At 52.6% G+C, this 14,867-nt stretch overlaps 7 protein-coding genes across 7 annotated transcripts; 3 read left to right on the forward strand and 4 right to left on the reverse strand.

Moving 5' to 3' along the window:
* The first annotated feature begins 664 nt into the window (after nt 1-664).
* On the forward strand, nt 665-2,107 carry BGZ61DRAFT_170090 (uncharacterized protein). Its single transcript, XM_046237577.1, has 3 exons — nt 665-1,431; nt 1,483-1,582; nt 1,644-2,107. The coding sequence occupies exons 1-3, from the start codon at nt 1,035-1,037 to the stop codon at nt 1,948-1,950; spliced, it is 804 nt and encodes a 267-aa protein (XP_046108878.1). The 5' UTR covers nt 665-1,034; the 3' UTR covers nt 1,951-2,107.
* A 41-nt stretch (nt 2,108-2,148) lies between these two features.
* BGZ61DRAFT_474700 (transmembrane amino acid transporter protein-domain-containing protein) lies at nt 2,149-3,645 on the reverse strand (the record flags this gene model as incomplete). Its single annotated transcript, XM_046248600.1, has 2 exons — nt 2,149-2,208; nt 2,260-3,645. The coding sequence occupies 2 exons, from the start codon at nt 3,643-3,645 to the stop codon at nt 2,149-2,151; spliced, it is 1,446 nt and encodes a 481-aa protein (XP_046108879.1).
* Nucleotides 3,646-3,873: 228 nt separating this feature from the next.
* Nucleotides 3,874-4,553, reverse strand: BGZ61DRAFT_445793 (uncharacterized protein). The gene is given in 2 exon segments (XM_046245127.1): nt 3,874-4,183; nt 4,200-4,553. The coding sequence occupies 2 exon segments, from the start codon at nt 4,522-4,524 to the stop codon at nt 4,053-4,055; spliced, it is 456 nt and encodes a 151-aa protein (XP_046108880.1). The 5' UTR covers nt 4,525-4,553; the 3' UTR covers nt 3,874-4,052.
* A 1,079-nt stretch (nt 4,554-5,632) lies between these two features.
* On the forward strand, nt 5,633-6,047 carry BGZ61DRAFT_170116 (uncharacterized protein). Its single transcript, XM_046237578.1, has one exon. The coding sequence runs from the start codon at nt 5,757-5,759 to the stop codon at nt 6,006-6,008; it is 252 nt and encodes an 83-aa protein (XP_046108881.1). The 5' UTR covers nt 5,633-5,756; the 3' UTR covers nt 6,009-6,047.
* A 1,199-nt stretch (nt 6,048-7,246) lies between these two features.
* On the forward strand, nt 7,247-8,188 carry BGZ61DRAFT_445796 (uncharacterized protein). Its single transcript, XM_046245128.1, has one exon. The coding sequence runs from the start codon at nt 7,486-7,488 to the stop codon at nt 7,648-7,650; it is 165 nt and encodes a 54-aa protein (XP_046108882.1). The 5' UTR covers nt 7,247-7,485; the 3' UTR covers nt 7,651-8,188.
* Nucleotides 8,189-9,206: 1,018 nt separating this feature from the next.
* BGZ61DRAFT_529293 (uncharacterized protein) lies at nt 9,207-10,685 on the reverse strand (the record flags this gene model as incomplete). The annotated part of the gene is made up of 1 exon (XM_046253380.1): nt 9,207-10,685. The coding sequence occupies one exon, from the start codon at nt 10,683-10,685 to the stop codon at nt 9,207-9,209; it is 1,479 nt and encodes a 492-aa protein (XP_046108883.1).
* A 2,881-nt stretch (nt 10,686-13,566) lies between these two features.
* BGZ61DRAFT_529294 (uncharacterized protein) lies at nt 13,567-14,629 on the reverse strand (the record flags this gene model as incomplete). The annotated part of the gene is made up of 2 exons (XM_046253381.1): nt 13,567-14,129; nt 14,194-14,629. The coding sequence occupies 2 exons, from the start codon at nt 14,627-14,629 to the stop codon at nt 13,567-13,569; spliced, it is 999 nt and encodes a 332-aa protein (XP_046108884.1).
* Between the last annotated feature and the right edge of the window lie 238 nt (nt 14,630-14,867).

Here is a 14,867-nt window from a genome sequence, read left to right on the forward strand (position 1 = left end):
TAGGTCTCAACTTCATGAAAATTTTGGTGGAATAGCACATCCATTTCATTTGAACAAAGCAGTGGAGGTCTTCCGTGACGAGTGAGCAGTAGATATACAAGCAGTGCACGCAGCTATTACTGCAGCTCATTGAGGTATTGGGAAAGGTAACCAGTTGGACTAGAAGCCTTAGTCTGTCTGAGTAAACTGTTGACGTTTGAATGGACTGGGTATATGGTCTGTATTGTTGATACTATTGTTGGTGTGTTTTTTTTACTGTTGAGCTTTCAGTCCCCCCTCTGGGTATGTGTGTACTAGGGCACCCTAACCTCTTGCTTCAAGCAATGCTATCATTGTCTCAAATCAGGAGGATAGACACAGCATTAAGATTGTAGCCTACTCTTACAATGGGATGATTCATTCGTACCTGAGCATAACATCTCGTCTAGTGGAGTGCGCTTTCGCCTGTGTAATAGAGAAGGCAGAACTGGGTCTTGATGTTACTTCAAATGAGAAGTGGTTTGATACGGGGGGAGACTCAGGTGTTAGTAATTAGGGTATCTGCACACTGGAAAGGTAATACTTTTGAGATATCATACATATTGTATATAGTACGTATTGCTATTGTTAACAAGTACACAATAAAACTAAATATAAAACCTTCAGATAATATATAAGTTATAGAGTGGAATCTAAACTATCTGAATTATCAATTCAATACAACCTCATCCGAACTCTCTTAAAGTATTTAAGCACAAGCAGATTCTCTGACCCAATCCATTAGAGGCTAGAAGTAACCGCAATTATGGCATATCCAATATCTCCAGCTTCGGCTGCAGACTCTGACAGTCGGGTGCCTGAGGCAGCTGTAGTTGGCTTCGTCCGACCACTCCCCAACACGATCACGTGCCCGACCGGTCAAGAAGCTGTTAGACACCGGCCCAGGGCTTCCAATAGAACATCGACAAGCTGGACATCGGCCAGACCAAGCATTTAACAACTTCTGCCGCCTCACTTCTTTCTCCTCAGTCTTCCAATGCCATCTCGGATCCATCATGCACCCCCCAGCACCCGCTTTCAACGGCCCCCTGCGCCTTGCCCAGCTCTCTGATTTGCCACGCATCGGCGTCGTTGCTGCTGCTGGATTTTACCATTCGCCATGGTTCGCGTACGAACGGCCCTACTCTTCTCAGTATCCCTTGGACACACTGGCCAGTTACAGAAAGTCCTTCCGGAGCGCAATTCTCGATCCCGATTCCGTCGTTCTCGTTGTTGAGGATACCTTGAGCGAGACTGAGGCCGCCTCTGTCTACGCCGCTCTTTCAGGAGTATACCCGTCTTTTGAACAGCAAATCCCAAAACACCTCCTTAATCAGAACAAAGCCGTTGTGGCCGTTGCTAGCTTCGCGCTTGTCCCAAACTCCAACCGCCGGGGCCAGTTCCAGCCTCATGGTAAGTTGCCATGGCACCCCTTTTCTCAGCGCTCAGTGCTAACTCTCGCAGGGGACAACGCTGAAGCCCCCGACGATGCCGTGTCCAACCGGGACAGAAATAACACGGCATTTACCATCATAGAGGAGGTCCTGCATCCACAGGAGGTCGAGTAAGCATTCGTGAGCCGTGCTGTACGTGACATACGCTTACGCTTATGACTGTTGCCCTAGAACCTTCAATGGCCGCATGGTTATCGACATGATGGTCACACATCCCGCGTACTGGCGGAGAGGCCATGCAACCCTAATTATAGAATGGTTCATCCATCTTGCCAGACACGATCAGATCGGTCTGGGGGTGACCGGTGCACCGATGGGGAAGGCACTGTTCTCACATTTGGGTTTCAGCGAGGCGAAGACGGTCAAGATTCCGGGGTATGATGACCACATTGGTCCTCTCTATGCGTGGCTTGGACTCTGGGATGTCAAGGTAGAGGATTCTGGCCCTACAACGGACAAGACTTCTGCAGAATTGTAATATGGTTGAGAATATGACTCAACCATTTCCCGACCAGAATTAGGGTGTGCTAGTCACGAAGCAAGATAGAACCCCGACATAATCGCTAAAAACATAACATGTCATGTGGCTTCGATACTGGGAAAAACAGGACAGTGTGTAAATGTTCATAAATCTAACTTGCTACTATAAAAACAGACGCTTGAATGGCCAATTCGCTTAAGCAATGGGCTCGCAGGTGAAGACACCGCGCACAGTACCATCGCGGAACTGCATGATCTAAGAAGGAATCAGTATTGGATAGCAAGCCAGGAGAATCGGAGTACTTACAATATCATCGATACTGGCGTAGGTGCCGCCGACAAGGACGATCATTCCAATGATGAAGATCAGGGCGTTGGCAATGGCCAAGGGCAGGTTCTCCTTGGAGTACCAGGGGCCCTTGCGGATGAGCATAAACCACATGATTGCGGGGAAGTAAAAGGTAAATCCGGAGATGAAGAGAGACGAAGAGATAGAGAGAAGGTCGCTGAAGAAGGGGATGGACTCGGCGATGATAAAGGCAATGACGGTGATGACGGTGATCAGAGCCAACCAGGTGATCCATCCCATCTTGGTGTTGATGTAGCGGATGATGGAGTCCTTGAACATACGGGCGTGAAGGTAACGGCTAACGACGGTGGTGTTGATGGATCCCGAGATGAAGATGACGGGAAGGGCGATACCGAAAGCGACCTTGGAGATGAGATCACCAGCCGAGAGGAGAGCGGGGGACTTGACTTCGGAGCCGACAAAAGCATAGATGAGAGCGCCGGTCAGGGTGTAGATGGCAATCTCAATGAGTCCGAGGGCCCAGATAGACTTGACAAAGTCCTGAGGAGTGTGCATCTCGTCCATGAAGGAGAACTGGCAAACGGCGAAGGAGTAGGCGAAGACGATGTTGGTGATGGCGATGAAGGCCTCGGTGAAGGTGAGGTTATCCTTGGGCCAGGCGGACCAGTCGACGGAAGAGAGACCGCCGGGGGCATCTCCAGCCTTGATACCAGTGGCGATTATGGTGATGCCGACAGCCAGGGCAATGGAGACGAAGTCGATGTAGCCGAGAATGGCGACTTCGGCGAACGAGGGCGGGATGGCGATGATGAGGAGGATGATGGCAGAGACGACACCGAAGACGACGGAGCAAGCGCCGTTGTCAGTGAGGTTCAGGAAGGCAATGGTACCGGTCAAGCAGTGGGATCCGACGAGGAAGATGAGTTGCAGGGAGAACATGACACCGACCAGCTCGTAACCGAACTTGCCCATCATGAGTTGACCGGCATCAGCATAGTGGGAGACGTGGGGGTAGGCCAGCTTGACCTGACCAACGACGTAACTGGTGTAAATGGCAACGAGACCGAGACCAACGCAGAGGATGGTACCGGCAACCATGCCCAGGGTCGCAAAAGCGGAGGGGAGACTGAGACAGCCGAGGGCGATGGCCTCGACGATCAACACGACGGTGAGACGCTTCCAGCCGAGACGGTGGAAGTGGGCGTTGCCCTCGGCGGCCTTTTGCTTCTCAAGGTCGGCGCGGGTGCGCTCGTCGAGCTCAGCGACCTCGCCCACGGCCGTGTTGTCGAACATGATGTCCTGCTGCGCGGGGACTTCCTTGGGCTTTTCGTGGCTCTTGCGGTCTGACGAGTCGTTGGCAGACGAGTGCAAAATGTGGTCCATGATGGGTGAGAGACGGGGGGGCGTGTGAGAGGAGTGGCAAGACTGGATAAGTGGGTGGAGGGGGGGAGGCCCAGTTGATATGGGTCTTGAACAGTTCAATCGAGTGAGGAGAGTGAGAGTGTGGGAAAACAATGGGTGGAAGAGGGGGAGGTCGGAGGGTTTATGTAGTTGGAAGCTCTATGTAGGACGAGGCCTTAAGGATGGGGGGGAGGGGGAGGGGGAGGGGGAAAGATAAAGAGAGAGAGCGTTAGACACACAGGACTGACAGATGAACAGAACGGGACAGGCCAAAGGGCTTCGTACCGAGAGTGAGACCGAACTCTGTCGTCGAGGGCACCGGTGGGTCGAAGCCAGCCGGGTCCACCGCGGGTGCTCTGGATAACCGCATTGGGGAGGATGGAGGCATCTCAACACGGAGAACCCTGTCTGTGAGGGATGATGGTGCTCCGGAGTATGATGCTAACTCCAGAGTAGGCATCACGTAGCCCATGATGATGATGACGGCCCCGGGGTCGGACTCCAGAACAACCCCAGGCCTCCAGAACCCCAGGCCTCCAGAACCCCAGGCCTCCCCGCAGGGTTGATTGGAGCGAGAGGGTATTTCGAAGGGGTAATGGAAACCGGCGACGGAATCACGGGCATCCCCACAGAGTTGATTGGAGCGATTGGGAGCGGACGAGTATTGAAGGGGTAATGGAAACTGGTTGAGGGGGTTGAGGGATCACGGCCATCACAGGCCTCCCCACAGAGTTGATGGTTGGATGGAGCCAACGAGTATCGAAGGGGTAATAGAAACCAGGTCGAGAGTCTAGTCCTGGGTGCCGAAAGCCGACTCCCTGCTGCTTGTCTGCTTGCCTGCCTCTCCGCAATGAGGTGCATTCCCAGGGTCCTACTACAGTACCTTACGCAGTAGACGTGGTGAAGAGCGAGACAATCCCGGCTGGTGGATCACCCATTTACAGGCCTCAATTTCCGTTTACCTAATGCGGGCCCGGCAGTGCTACGACGGAGCCTCCACAGAGCCGCAACGCCGGCCTCTGCTTGGCTGGGCGCGCGTAGCGATGTGTCAAAGAAACGGCGACGGAGCCGCGCACAGAACAAAAAACCGGATCCAGAAAAAGAGGAGCCAAGCGGTGGGAAAATGCGTCCACTGTGGGTGGCCCTGGCATCACGAATGGATGAGGCAAAAAAACAGAGGCGACCTGTTGACGGTCCGCCGGTGGGCTGTCGCGCTCTCTCGCCCCATTATCCCCATACACCTAAACGGCTTCTCCGCAGAGTGAGTTTGAGATTGGGTTGGGGAGCGTGGTAGTTTTTACGTCAACATGCTGGGCGGGCGTGTTTCTTCAGTACTTAGATTGCGGAAGAGAGGAGAACTGGCCCTTTTCGCGTTTGGCGAGTTCTCTTTCACGCGTCAGTCGGGCGAAACCTGATTCTCTCCCTCTCTCTCTCAAGAAAAAAAAAAAAACACGGCGCTCCGGAGCTTCAACCGCGGCGGGCGCCAAGACGGAGACCCGGCGTCGCAATGACGGCGCGTCGCCCGGTGCTGGGACGGAAAATTCTGCACCGGGCTCGCCGAGAGAGCTCCAGGCGCTGGGAGGGCGGGAGAGCGCATCTCGTCAGCCCTGGGTTGGAAGTGTTCTGGAAGGCCGCTAGTCAGGGGGGAGGTGCGGGGGATTAGGTGTGATGTGGATGGATGTGGTGAGAGAAGAGAGGAGTGAAGGTGAAAATGAGGTCAGGGATACAAGGGGGAGTCGCTGTGAGGCCTGTGAACGGCGAGGTCTGTGAAGCCGGTGGGGAATCATCTACAGTGGAGTTGCTTCAGCGGACATTAGTGGACAGATCAGATGCTTCAGTGAGCTTCAGCAGACTTTAGTGGACAGCCAAGATGCTTCAGTGGGCTTTAGTGGACTCCCGACCCGAATCTGTCTGTCCCGTCCGTCTCCCAGATCATCCTCTCCGTCCAGCCTCATTGGCCGTCTCTGTACGAGCCAGAGCGACACTGATCCCAGGGTTTGGTCATCTCGTGTGTCCACTGAAGAGAGCCCCTGAATCTCCATCCTGGGCCATCTACCCGTCCTCATCAGGTATCGTGATGGCCTCGACGTCCCATGTCCATGCAGCAGACAGACTACCTACATCCAGATACTACGTCGACAGTCGGGAAGAAAGAAAACAACAAAAAACACGCCCACTCACCCCAAAAGACCACTCACACCACATCGAAAAACAACCCCATCGTCGCCTTCGCTTGCCCAGACCGTCGCGCAGTGGTACGATCATCCATGACCCGATCCGGCCGCTCGTCGCCCCTCGCCGCCACCCACCCTAGCCACGCCGATCTGCGTCTTCTACGTACCTAGGTAGTACTACGTAGTACATCATCACTCATCACTCATTCTCATCACCCCCCCGACTCTCCCCGTCCCGAGCTAACTCACCTAGGGAGGTCCTCCAGCTTCTCCCGTAGCGGCTCCATCAGCGGCGCGTTTGGCCATTGAAGTCCGGCGTTCGGTGGCTTGATTCCATGCGCCTTTTCTAGAAGAATAGACACAATGCCGCCCAATCACTTCACTGCCGCTTCCACTGGTGTAACCCACCCGGGATGCGAAACTGCAGTAGCAGCGTTGCGGCCCGCCATGCCATGCCATCCATCTCATCGCATCGTTGCCATCCCTCCCCAAATGTCCCGAAAGTACCCAACATTTGGCGTCTTGCACCGCGAGATGCAATGTAAATCGCCTTTAATTCTTCATACAGCCTAGTCGTTTGCCAAGCTCAATCTTCTGCGTCTTCCATGCCGTCTTCTCTTACATAGTGATTGTACATGAACTGCGACCACCCTTGCACAGACTCCCAATGCTTCTCCCAATTGCCCGCGCTTTGTTCCCCCATCGCCCACGTCTTTCGCTAGACACCTTCTGACGCTTTCTTCTGACACCTTTTCTACGCCTTTTCAGTCCTCACCCCCTCTGTCCACGCGCCCTGTGCTCACGCCCTTCACCCACGCGCCTCTGGCCACAACGCGGTTGTAACTCCCGCCCGACGACCAAACTCTCAACCCGGCATCCCCGGGATGGCAGGCTACTCGGGACCGGCAGCGAAAAAACACGCAGACAAAACAAAAAAAGAGCGGGCTTCAGAGATAAAAATCGCCATATTTTGCATTCCTCCTGATTCATCCTATGTGGTAAACGGTATTCATTAAATCCAGTCAATCAACCCGCCTGCCATTGGTCGCGCCCACCCTCGTCGTTCGTAGATATCGCCTGCGGGCCTGGCCGCTGGGGAGCTTGTGGAGAGTCTGGAGATGTCCACAGCCAGAGATGCTCTCGTTCGTCCACGGCTTGCACAGCAGGGCATCGATCTCTGATAAGATCTCATTTCTAATGCCATTATGAGTGTAAAATGGTCCCGCGAGCGAATCCTCATCCTGCTTCACTGGAGCACCGTTTCATTCGGCCCGCAACCTTCGCAAGGGACCATCCTAGACCCTCCGACGAGCTATCCACAACGACTCCGCTGCTTACGACCCCGTGCTTTGCATTTAGTCATATAAACTCCCGCCTACCGCCCATTTGCCTCCCAGAGGGTCCGAATCCCTGCCCCCTTGGGCTTCGAGTCTGAGCTTCCGTCTTGCGGAGTGAAATTGACTCAGGGTCTCGCCCGAGCTGTTGGTCTTTGGCATTTGTCGTGTGTTCTGCATGCCCCGCCACGGAGCCGCCCACTGACCACCATGCGAGCTTCCATGTCTTGCTCGTGTTATTATTAATGCCTCTCCGCGGTTCATTATAATCTGCCTTGACATTGTGCATAAATCGTCTTGGCGCCGTATCTAACATGGTGAAACCTTTAGCTAAAGGCATTCTTGGAACCCAGTTCCAGGCACCGGACATTGAATGGAGTGGTTATCACGGCTTCCTACTCAACGTCCTCGTATTGGTCAGCTTCATCCCCGAAACGAGACTAAGGTGCCAGTTTTCAAGCTATCATGGCTTCAAATAAGCATGCTCTCCGGGGTAAACTAAGATTCGCCAAGAAGCTGTGACTAACAATAACTCCCACGATAATTTCTCGTAACTTTCCATATAGACACCTCAGCTAAGGTGGTCATCCGACCCGAATCACTAGTTCATCAGAGTGTGCTTCAGCAGAGGGGCTTACACCGATGTAGTATTATACCAGTGTAAACAGGCCATGCAAGGTCACTCTAGATTGGTGCTGACTATATCGCAGTGTCACGTAGGCTACTAGTTCTCCATAGTCCGTTGAACTAGGACGTACAACCTCAAAATCCCTGGTTGTATAGGGTAGCGCCATTCACCACCAAAGTCTGGAAATTGGGCCATAGAAGGGGTTGATTAAAGCGGTAGAAGAAGGATGTATGAGATCTTCTGTTGGAAATATAGAACAGATTCCTGGGGAGACAAATTGGGAATGATTCAGGAGGATCGTCGTTGAATGGACAAACAGACGTGTGGTTTGTGACCCAAGCAGCCCAGGCTGAAGCCCTTTAACCAGTGTCCCGATTGCTCAACATTACGTACATCTATAAACAGATTTCCAAACAGAAGTTGTCGGACCTTCATCCGATGTGCCACTCAATTTGATTTTGTGCCGTGTTGATCAATTGTCTGAGGTTAGTCTAACAGCTAATTCTCCTCCAACCTCTAAGAACGTCTGAGACAATTTCAGCTTGCTAAAGTCCACCACCGTTCCACATAACATAAGTCGTTTTCTCAATCACGGTGACCATCAAAGGCAATTTCCTGTTCCTGCGTCAATGTCTTGGCGGTTGAAGCGATTGGCGGGCTTTTCCGCAGGCGCCCGGATTAGGCAAATCCCCGTCAGGTTGATCTTCGCCAAGGGCGTCGAGTGAGTTCGGTGGTCGGCCCGACCAGCAGATGAATGCAACGTGTTCACGGCCGTGCCAGAACTCAGAATTTTCCATACAAAGTATCCTATTCTTTACGGTGTAACATCGTCTGCTCGTTCGCAGACGACTGCACCGAGATTGTGGGTTGATTGATGTCGCATCATCAATCAAGCCGAGTGAGTTTTAACGGAATGATTTCTCCGTTGTTGAGAATCGGAGCGACTAATGGTAAATGCAAGCGAAATATGAGAAAACAATTCACTCACGAGTCCAAGTAAAGGTACCTTGGTCCTATTCTTTAAGAGGATAGACATAGCCCCATACCACCTAGTCCCTCCACGAGGATGGATCTCCTTGCAAATAAGTAGTCTAGAGAGACCTTTTTAGACCTCGGCCGCTAAATTGGAAAGTCTCAACATGATTTGATTGCATATGTGGGCAAAGCCCAAGCTCCGACGCAAGTTGGAACCAGCCAGCGGATGTATCGCTGTTAAATGAATTCAAGTGGACTACAGACAATGAGGATAAGATATAATTTAATTGCCAAAATAGGCTCTAGCTAGAATAAATACGTTGCATTTACACTCGACTTGGAACCTGCAACCGCTGCGCCTCGAAGAGAGTACACTGTGGAAAGGTTCTAGTAATGTAGTCTCTCGCCTGTCTCCATGCCAATGGAACTAACTTAGTTGCAGGTGGTGGTGCTGAACTGCCTGCAAGGGAATCCCTCGTAGTTCTTGTTGCAGTACTTCAAGTTATTGGTCAAGGTCTTGATGTCGCAGATGGGCATGTTGCTGAAACCAGGAGTGCGCGTGCCAGCCTCGAAGATGATGTTGCCATTGTTGCCGTTGCCGTCAATGGCTTCCGAGTTCTCGGGCATCTGGTAGCCGTTCTGGTTGCCATTCAGCTTGTAGCCGTCCCACGAGCTGATGACGATGTCATCGAGAGTCACGCCACCCCACTCCTCGCCCTTGAGGTTGTCGTAAGTGCCGCCGGGGAGGCTGTTGATCTTCCAGTCAATGAGATTGCCCATGTTGTTTCTGTACTCGGGGGTGCCGACGTAGAAGATCTTGTTGTCGTAGCACACGTGGATCTGGGCAGCTGTGGAGTCGTCGATGTGGCCAGCAAGGTCGCCCTCGCCGACAGAGGAGCAGGCGTTGTCCGTAGCTAGGATGAAAGGAGAGAATTCGCCGGGAGCCACCTTCCAAGCGGCGGGGATCATCTTGGTGTAGACAATCTTCTGGCCCTCGTCCTTGAGAGTGGCGAGATCAGTGCCGGTGGGAACAGCGCCTTGCATGCCGTCCTGGATGAGGCCGTACAGGGTGTTGAGAGTTCCGACCTCGCCGGAGAAGATCTTGTTGACGTAGGCGGCCTCGGCCTCCATCCACTTGCCGACAAACTTGCCCATGGCTTCGGTCAGGTCGTTCTGCAAGTCGGCAGCGGTGGGGATGTGATCACGGGAGATGGAGATGGCAAACGTAACAGCGGCGTTGAAGGAATCCTTGGCAACGCTTCGCCAGTCCTCGTTGTCGCTGTTGAAGATCTTGGCTGTCTTGATGACTGTGTTCCAGCTGTAGGCAGACGCGACGCCGATGACCAAGGCGAACGAGGACAGAATCTCTCGCAGAACGACGGACGAGTCCGAGATCTGAGGAGCAAAGGTCTCGGTGAACTTGCCCATGGAGTTTTGCATCTGGTTCATGGCGGAGTCGAGGCCATTGTAGCGGTTCTGGTGGACCTGGTGGATGGCGACGAAGGAGTTGAGGATCAGATAACCGGCTGGGAACGAGGTATCGTCACACTGGACCATGGTGTTGCAAGTACCGTCTCCAACATCCTGGCAGTTCATGTGCTCAGGGCCATGGAAGAAGTTGCTGACACTCATGGGGAAGGGCAGGACGGTCTGGCCGGTGCCTGCGGGATCCGAGTTCCACGAGTTGGCCACGGCGGACCAGGCACTGGTGGTGTCGACGGCGTTCCAGCGAACATCGGGCAGGTAGGAAGCGTCGGTGATTTCAGTTACCGAGCATGTTGCGTCAGACCAAACCACCGCGCGGTCCTTGACCCGCGAGAAGCCGACATCTGAGGCTCCGGACTTGGGGACGGGCGAGGAGAGGACGGAGGTGAGGAGGGAGAGGGAAACCAAAGACTTGAGGGCGGCCATTGTAGTTGTTGGAGTTGAGGAGTTGCTCTGGAGGTTGTTGTATCTCTTGATGTTCTAGCTGTGGATTGAAGATGGCTTTGAGTCGGGAGTTTGACGGTATTTATACAGATACTCACTTCAAGCAACTAAGAACTTGTTAATAGTTACAAAGAACCGTGTACTATCCTCTCTTCCACATGCACTCCTCGTATGCTCCAAAAGACTCAAGACGCAGCTCTCGTATATCACCAAACCCTTTATTTTTAGGGCAGCCATGGTGCTACTCTGCTGAATATGCACCTTATTCAGGATGACTGAGCCGTAGGATCGAAGGACGAAGGATTTTAGTTTCCAAGGAACCGTATATCCAGTGGCGTGTCTAAAATGTAGGATTTTGGAAAATGCGTTGACGGACCTAGCAATTGCCAGGACGCGCCCACGTGGGCTCGTGGGGCTGACGATCTTGACGAAGGAAGGTTTGGGAACAACGCGAATAGGATGTTTGGGGGCCGCAGGGATAGGGATGCCCCTGTAATTTTACTAGGCGCGTATTTGTCGGTGGCTTGAATGGGGCAAGACAGCCATCGCTCGGTCTCTGTATACTGTAGTCGGTTTGTTTCATCTGATGTGAGGCTGGGCTGTGGACTGGCGTGAGCTCCGCATGCGTGCATGTGGAGGGATCTTCAACACGGCGGACAAAACACAATAACAGTCACGTTGAGATCTTGCCTCGTCTAGCAACGAACATCAGGGCCGAAGTGGAAGCAATTAAACAATGGGGTGGCGCACTCCCGCATCACCAATGAACTTGGCTCGTGGGTCTGGCATCAATGGGAACCGGGAAGAGCCTTCAGCCCTCTTTTGCTCTCTACTAGACCTCAGCCCGCTCCTCGAATGATATGCCGGGACCTAGTTGATCTGACCGAGCACCATGCACGAACCTGCTTCTCACTCTTGGCATGCGTCCAGCTAGTCCGTTTCTTGAGGAACCCAATCCTATGTACCCCTTGCACTGTTTCATACGCGGAATTGCCCAATTTCACAGTAAGGACGTCACCTATGGTGTTGTGACTTAAATCGTCTCTCGTCTAGAATGAATCCTTCCTACGGGTTCTTGATTGCCTTTCTCCTCCCTGAGCTCGAGTTCGAAGAGACCACTGGTCGAGTCGGGCGGCCGCCGCGATCGGGACAAGAACCCAAGTTCAGTGTGGCGCAGTCAGCGTCCAACGGCCTTAAAAGCGCACTGCAGTTCTAGCCTGCACCCCTAAAATAGAATAGATGTTTAATTCTAGCTGCATTTGTTGACTCGGCCTGGGGTTGAAGGCCTGCAGTAGTCATTGACTTCTTCGTCTTGGAACCTCAACCAGTGACCTGTAGCCGCGCGTTGAGTGTTATAAATGGGTCGTGATGATTGTTACAAACACATCCAGAGATGCAGGAACCGTATCAATGTCATTTGACTGGAGGTAACTTTGGATCGATTCGCTCTGCATTCTTCACAACAAAATACTAGCTTAATTAGAAGGTACCAAAATATTGGAGGTTTGCAAGGACACATAAGTTACTATGCCCGGCCCAATGTAGAGGCATGTGGTCTAGGGCTTCTACACCCTCGCAACCTGAGTCTAAGACTGTGACACTACACTGCCAATACCCAGCGCCAAAATCATCGTCCCTTCTCCGGTTTTCACTATTTCCCGGTGGGTAGGTGACACTGCCTATAGTCGCCTGTGACACCAATAAAATTCTCCGTTCGAAGTGTGGGCCTGGGCCCTCTGAGAAAAGCAACCCTTTTCGTCGAGTGTGTTATTTCAGAAGTACGAAAATGTATTTTGTGCGTCGCACGAACGTTGGGCTTGAAAATCGCGATAAACAAATTCGACGCGGTTGAAAATTGTTTGGCAAAAGTTCCACGCCAAGAGCCAGCTGTAGGATTAGCTAAAGAGACCGGAATACTGGATGATGATGTGCGAAATTCGCTCAGCCCTGAGACTTAGCTATAGGAAATGTACGGGACCAGCGCTTCCGGTCTCGCTTTGGAGTTTCACAACTTCACAACTGGTAGATGACTGGCCGGGGAAGACGAGCTTCCGAGGCCTTTGACTTGGCATTGAAACAAGCAAGGGGTCTTAGAAATCTTTGCGGTGAATCCGAGGCCTCGTCGTTAAAATCCTTTAGACCAGTACACTGGTAGGCGATACAAGGCTTGATATTCCTATGAAAACAGATCCCCTATGCAAACTGCAATCTGAATAGGTTACTATTTGGCGAGAAAAAGAAGTGAGCTGTATGTGGTTGACGGGGATACTGAATACTTACAGAAGCCTGGGGAATTTTACACGTGATAGCAGGTAGTCCAATATCTCTACAATGTCCAATAACATACATGTCGAAATATTTGGGCCTTTAGGTTTACTTGTACCATCAGATAGATCAAAGCCATGCAGTATTAACAAATAATAGACACACATTTAGTACTACACCCTGTACTAGAAGAGACAGTAGCTTAGCAGTAAGGTATCGCACACTGATTTTGCCTTAGAGTTCGATTCAACCCTCCTGTCTTTGACTTTGATGACTGTAGACAATAACCTTGCTGTCTGTAGTCGGTAACCTTGATATCTGTTGGTGATAACCTTCTACCCGTGGGCAATAACCTTGTCCTGAGCGGCATCATATAAGAGGGACATCCCTCATCATCGAGAGGCCAACTTACAATCCCGTGGAGGATCTTTCAACAATCAAATCCATCACAACTCCGACAATGATGATCATCCGCAAAGCCATCCAGAAGAACGCCAAGGGAAGCCCCAGATACCACATGTCTAAATGTACACCCTTCTACCCATAACTCTTGGTCCATCTAGCCAAGTACATATACATATACAACCAAGGCTTCTCGTTACTCTTGGCCAAGGAAATGCCAGGCCGCAAAGCTCGCCCAGCAGCAGATAACATCCCAGCCAACACTACTGACTGCGGGATGTTGATGCAAAGTGCTAAGGATAAGACCCAAGTCTCCGCCCTCACTGTACACTTTGGCAGTGGCAAAAAACAGCAGAATGGCCACGGCCCCAACCTTGGACAGCATGGGTGACTCGTGGACCAGAGGCGCGGGCACATGGACGGGCAACAGGCTGTTCAGAAGCAGCGGAGCGAAAGCCAGGATGTGGGGTACCATCAGGACCGGCAAGAAGCTAGAGTGGCCGAAGAGGTCCGGGATGTAAGAAACAATGCTTATGTTGGCTCCAAGAATGAAAGGCCACCAGAACGGCGACGATGATGGCGGCGCAATTAGCATATCTGGCTGTGACGCCTTGGCAGCGCCGGGTTTGGCATTCTTGGAAGGAGAGGTTACGTTGTAGACTGTGAATGCGAGAAATGACAGGTTCGCAGCAAAAGAAATAGCAACGACCTGACCCAGAAGCATGAATGCCCACATGTGCGGAATGCATCTCTTCTTGGCTGGGCAAGATTGTTGTCAGCACGCACCGGGAGCAGGAAACGACCGAAAAGACCAGAAACTCACAATGAGCCGCAAGCATGACGCTCCAAATAGCGCAAAAAGCAAAGATCTGCATCGACCACCAGGCCCTCGGCGGCGTCTCCAACGTCGAAGCCCATGCCTGCTTAAAGAGAGTCGTGTCGCGAAGCCACTGCCCCAGATGCAGGCCATTGGGATCGGCCGTCAGGAGCTCCTCGGCGACGGACGAAAAGGCCCATTGCGTGTACGACCACTCGAAGAAGCGGAACATGTGGTACCAGGTGCTCCCGAAGCTTACGGCGGCGAGGATGCTGAAGACGGAGATGGCGGTGCGGCGGCGGGCGTGTTCAGCCAGCGATAGGCCCGCGGTCGCGTCCCAGCGCACGCGGATGACGGCGATGCAGAAGCTGGTGAGCAGGATGGCGGTCGCCATGTAGCCCGCCAGGATGGCAATTGGGCGGACATTGGAGACGGCGTCCATGGCGGGGGGGGGATGAAGGCGGGGGGGATGAAGACGGTGGTGATGTTGGTGATGGTGATAATTACCCCTGAAGGTGAGATGAGGCTGACGTTGCCCAACGAAAAGGCTCCAACGGCTGCGGCCTCGGCCCGCTATAGGTACCTACAGAGGCTCCAGTAAGCCCCGAATCTTACTCACCCACACAATTGCCTGAAGCAGTAATCGCAATAAGCTTATTATTCCCTCGGCAAAGGGCCCT

This window comes from Ilyonectria robusta (assembly GCF_021365365.1).
Source record: "Ilyonectria robusta strain PMI_751 chromosome Unknown BGZ61scaffold_4, whole genome shotgun sequence".
Classification (NCBI taxonomy): Eukaryota; Fungi; Ascomycota; class Sordariomycetes; order Hypocreales; family Nectriaceae; genus Ilyonectria; species Ilyonectria robusta.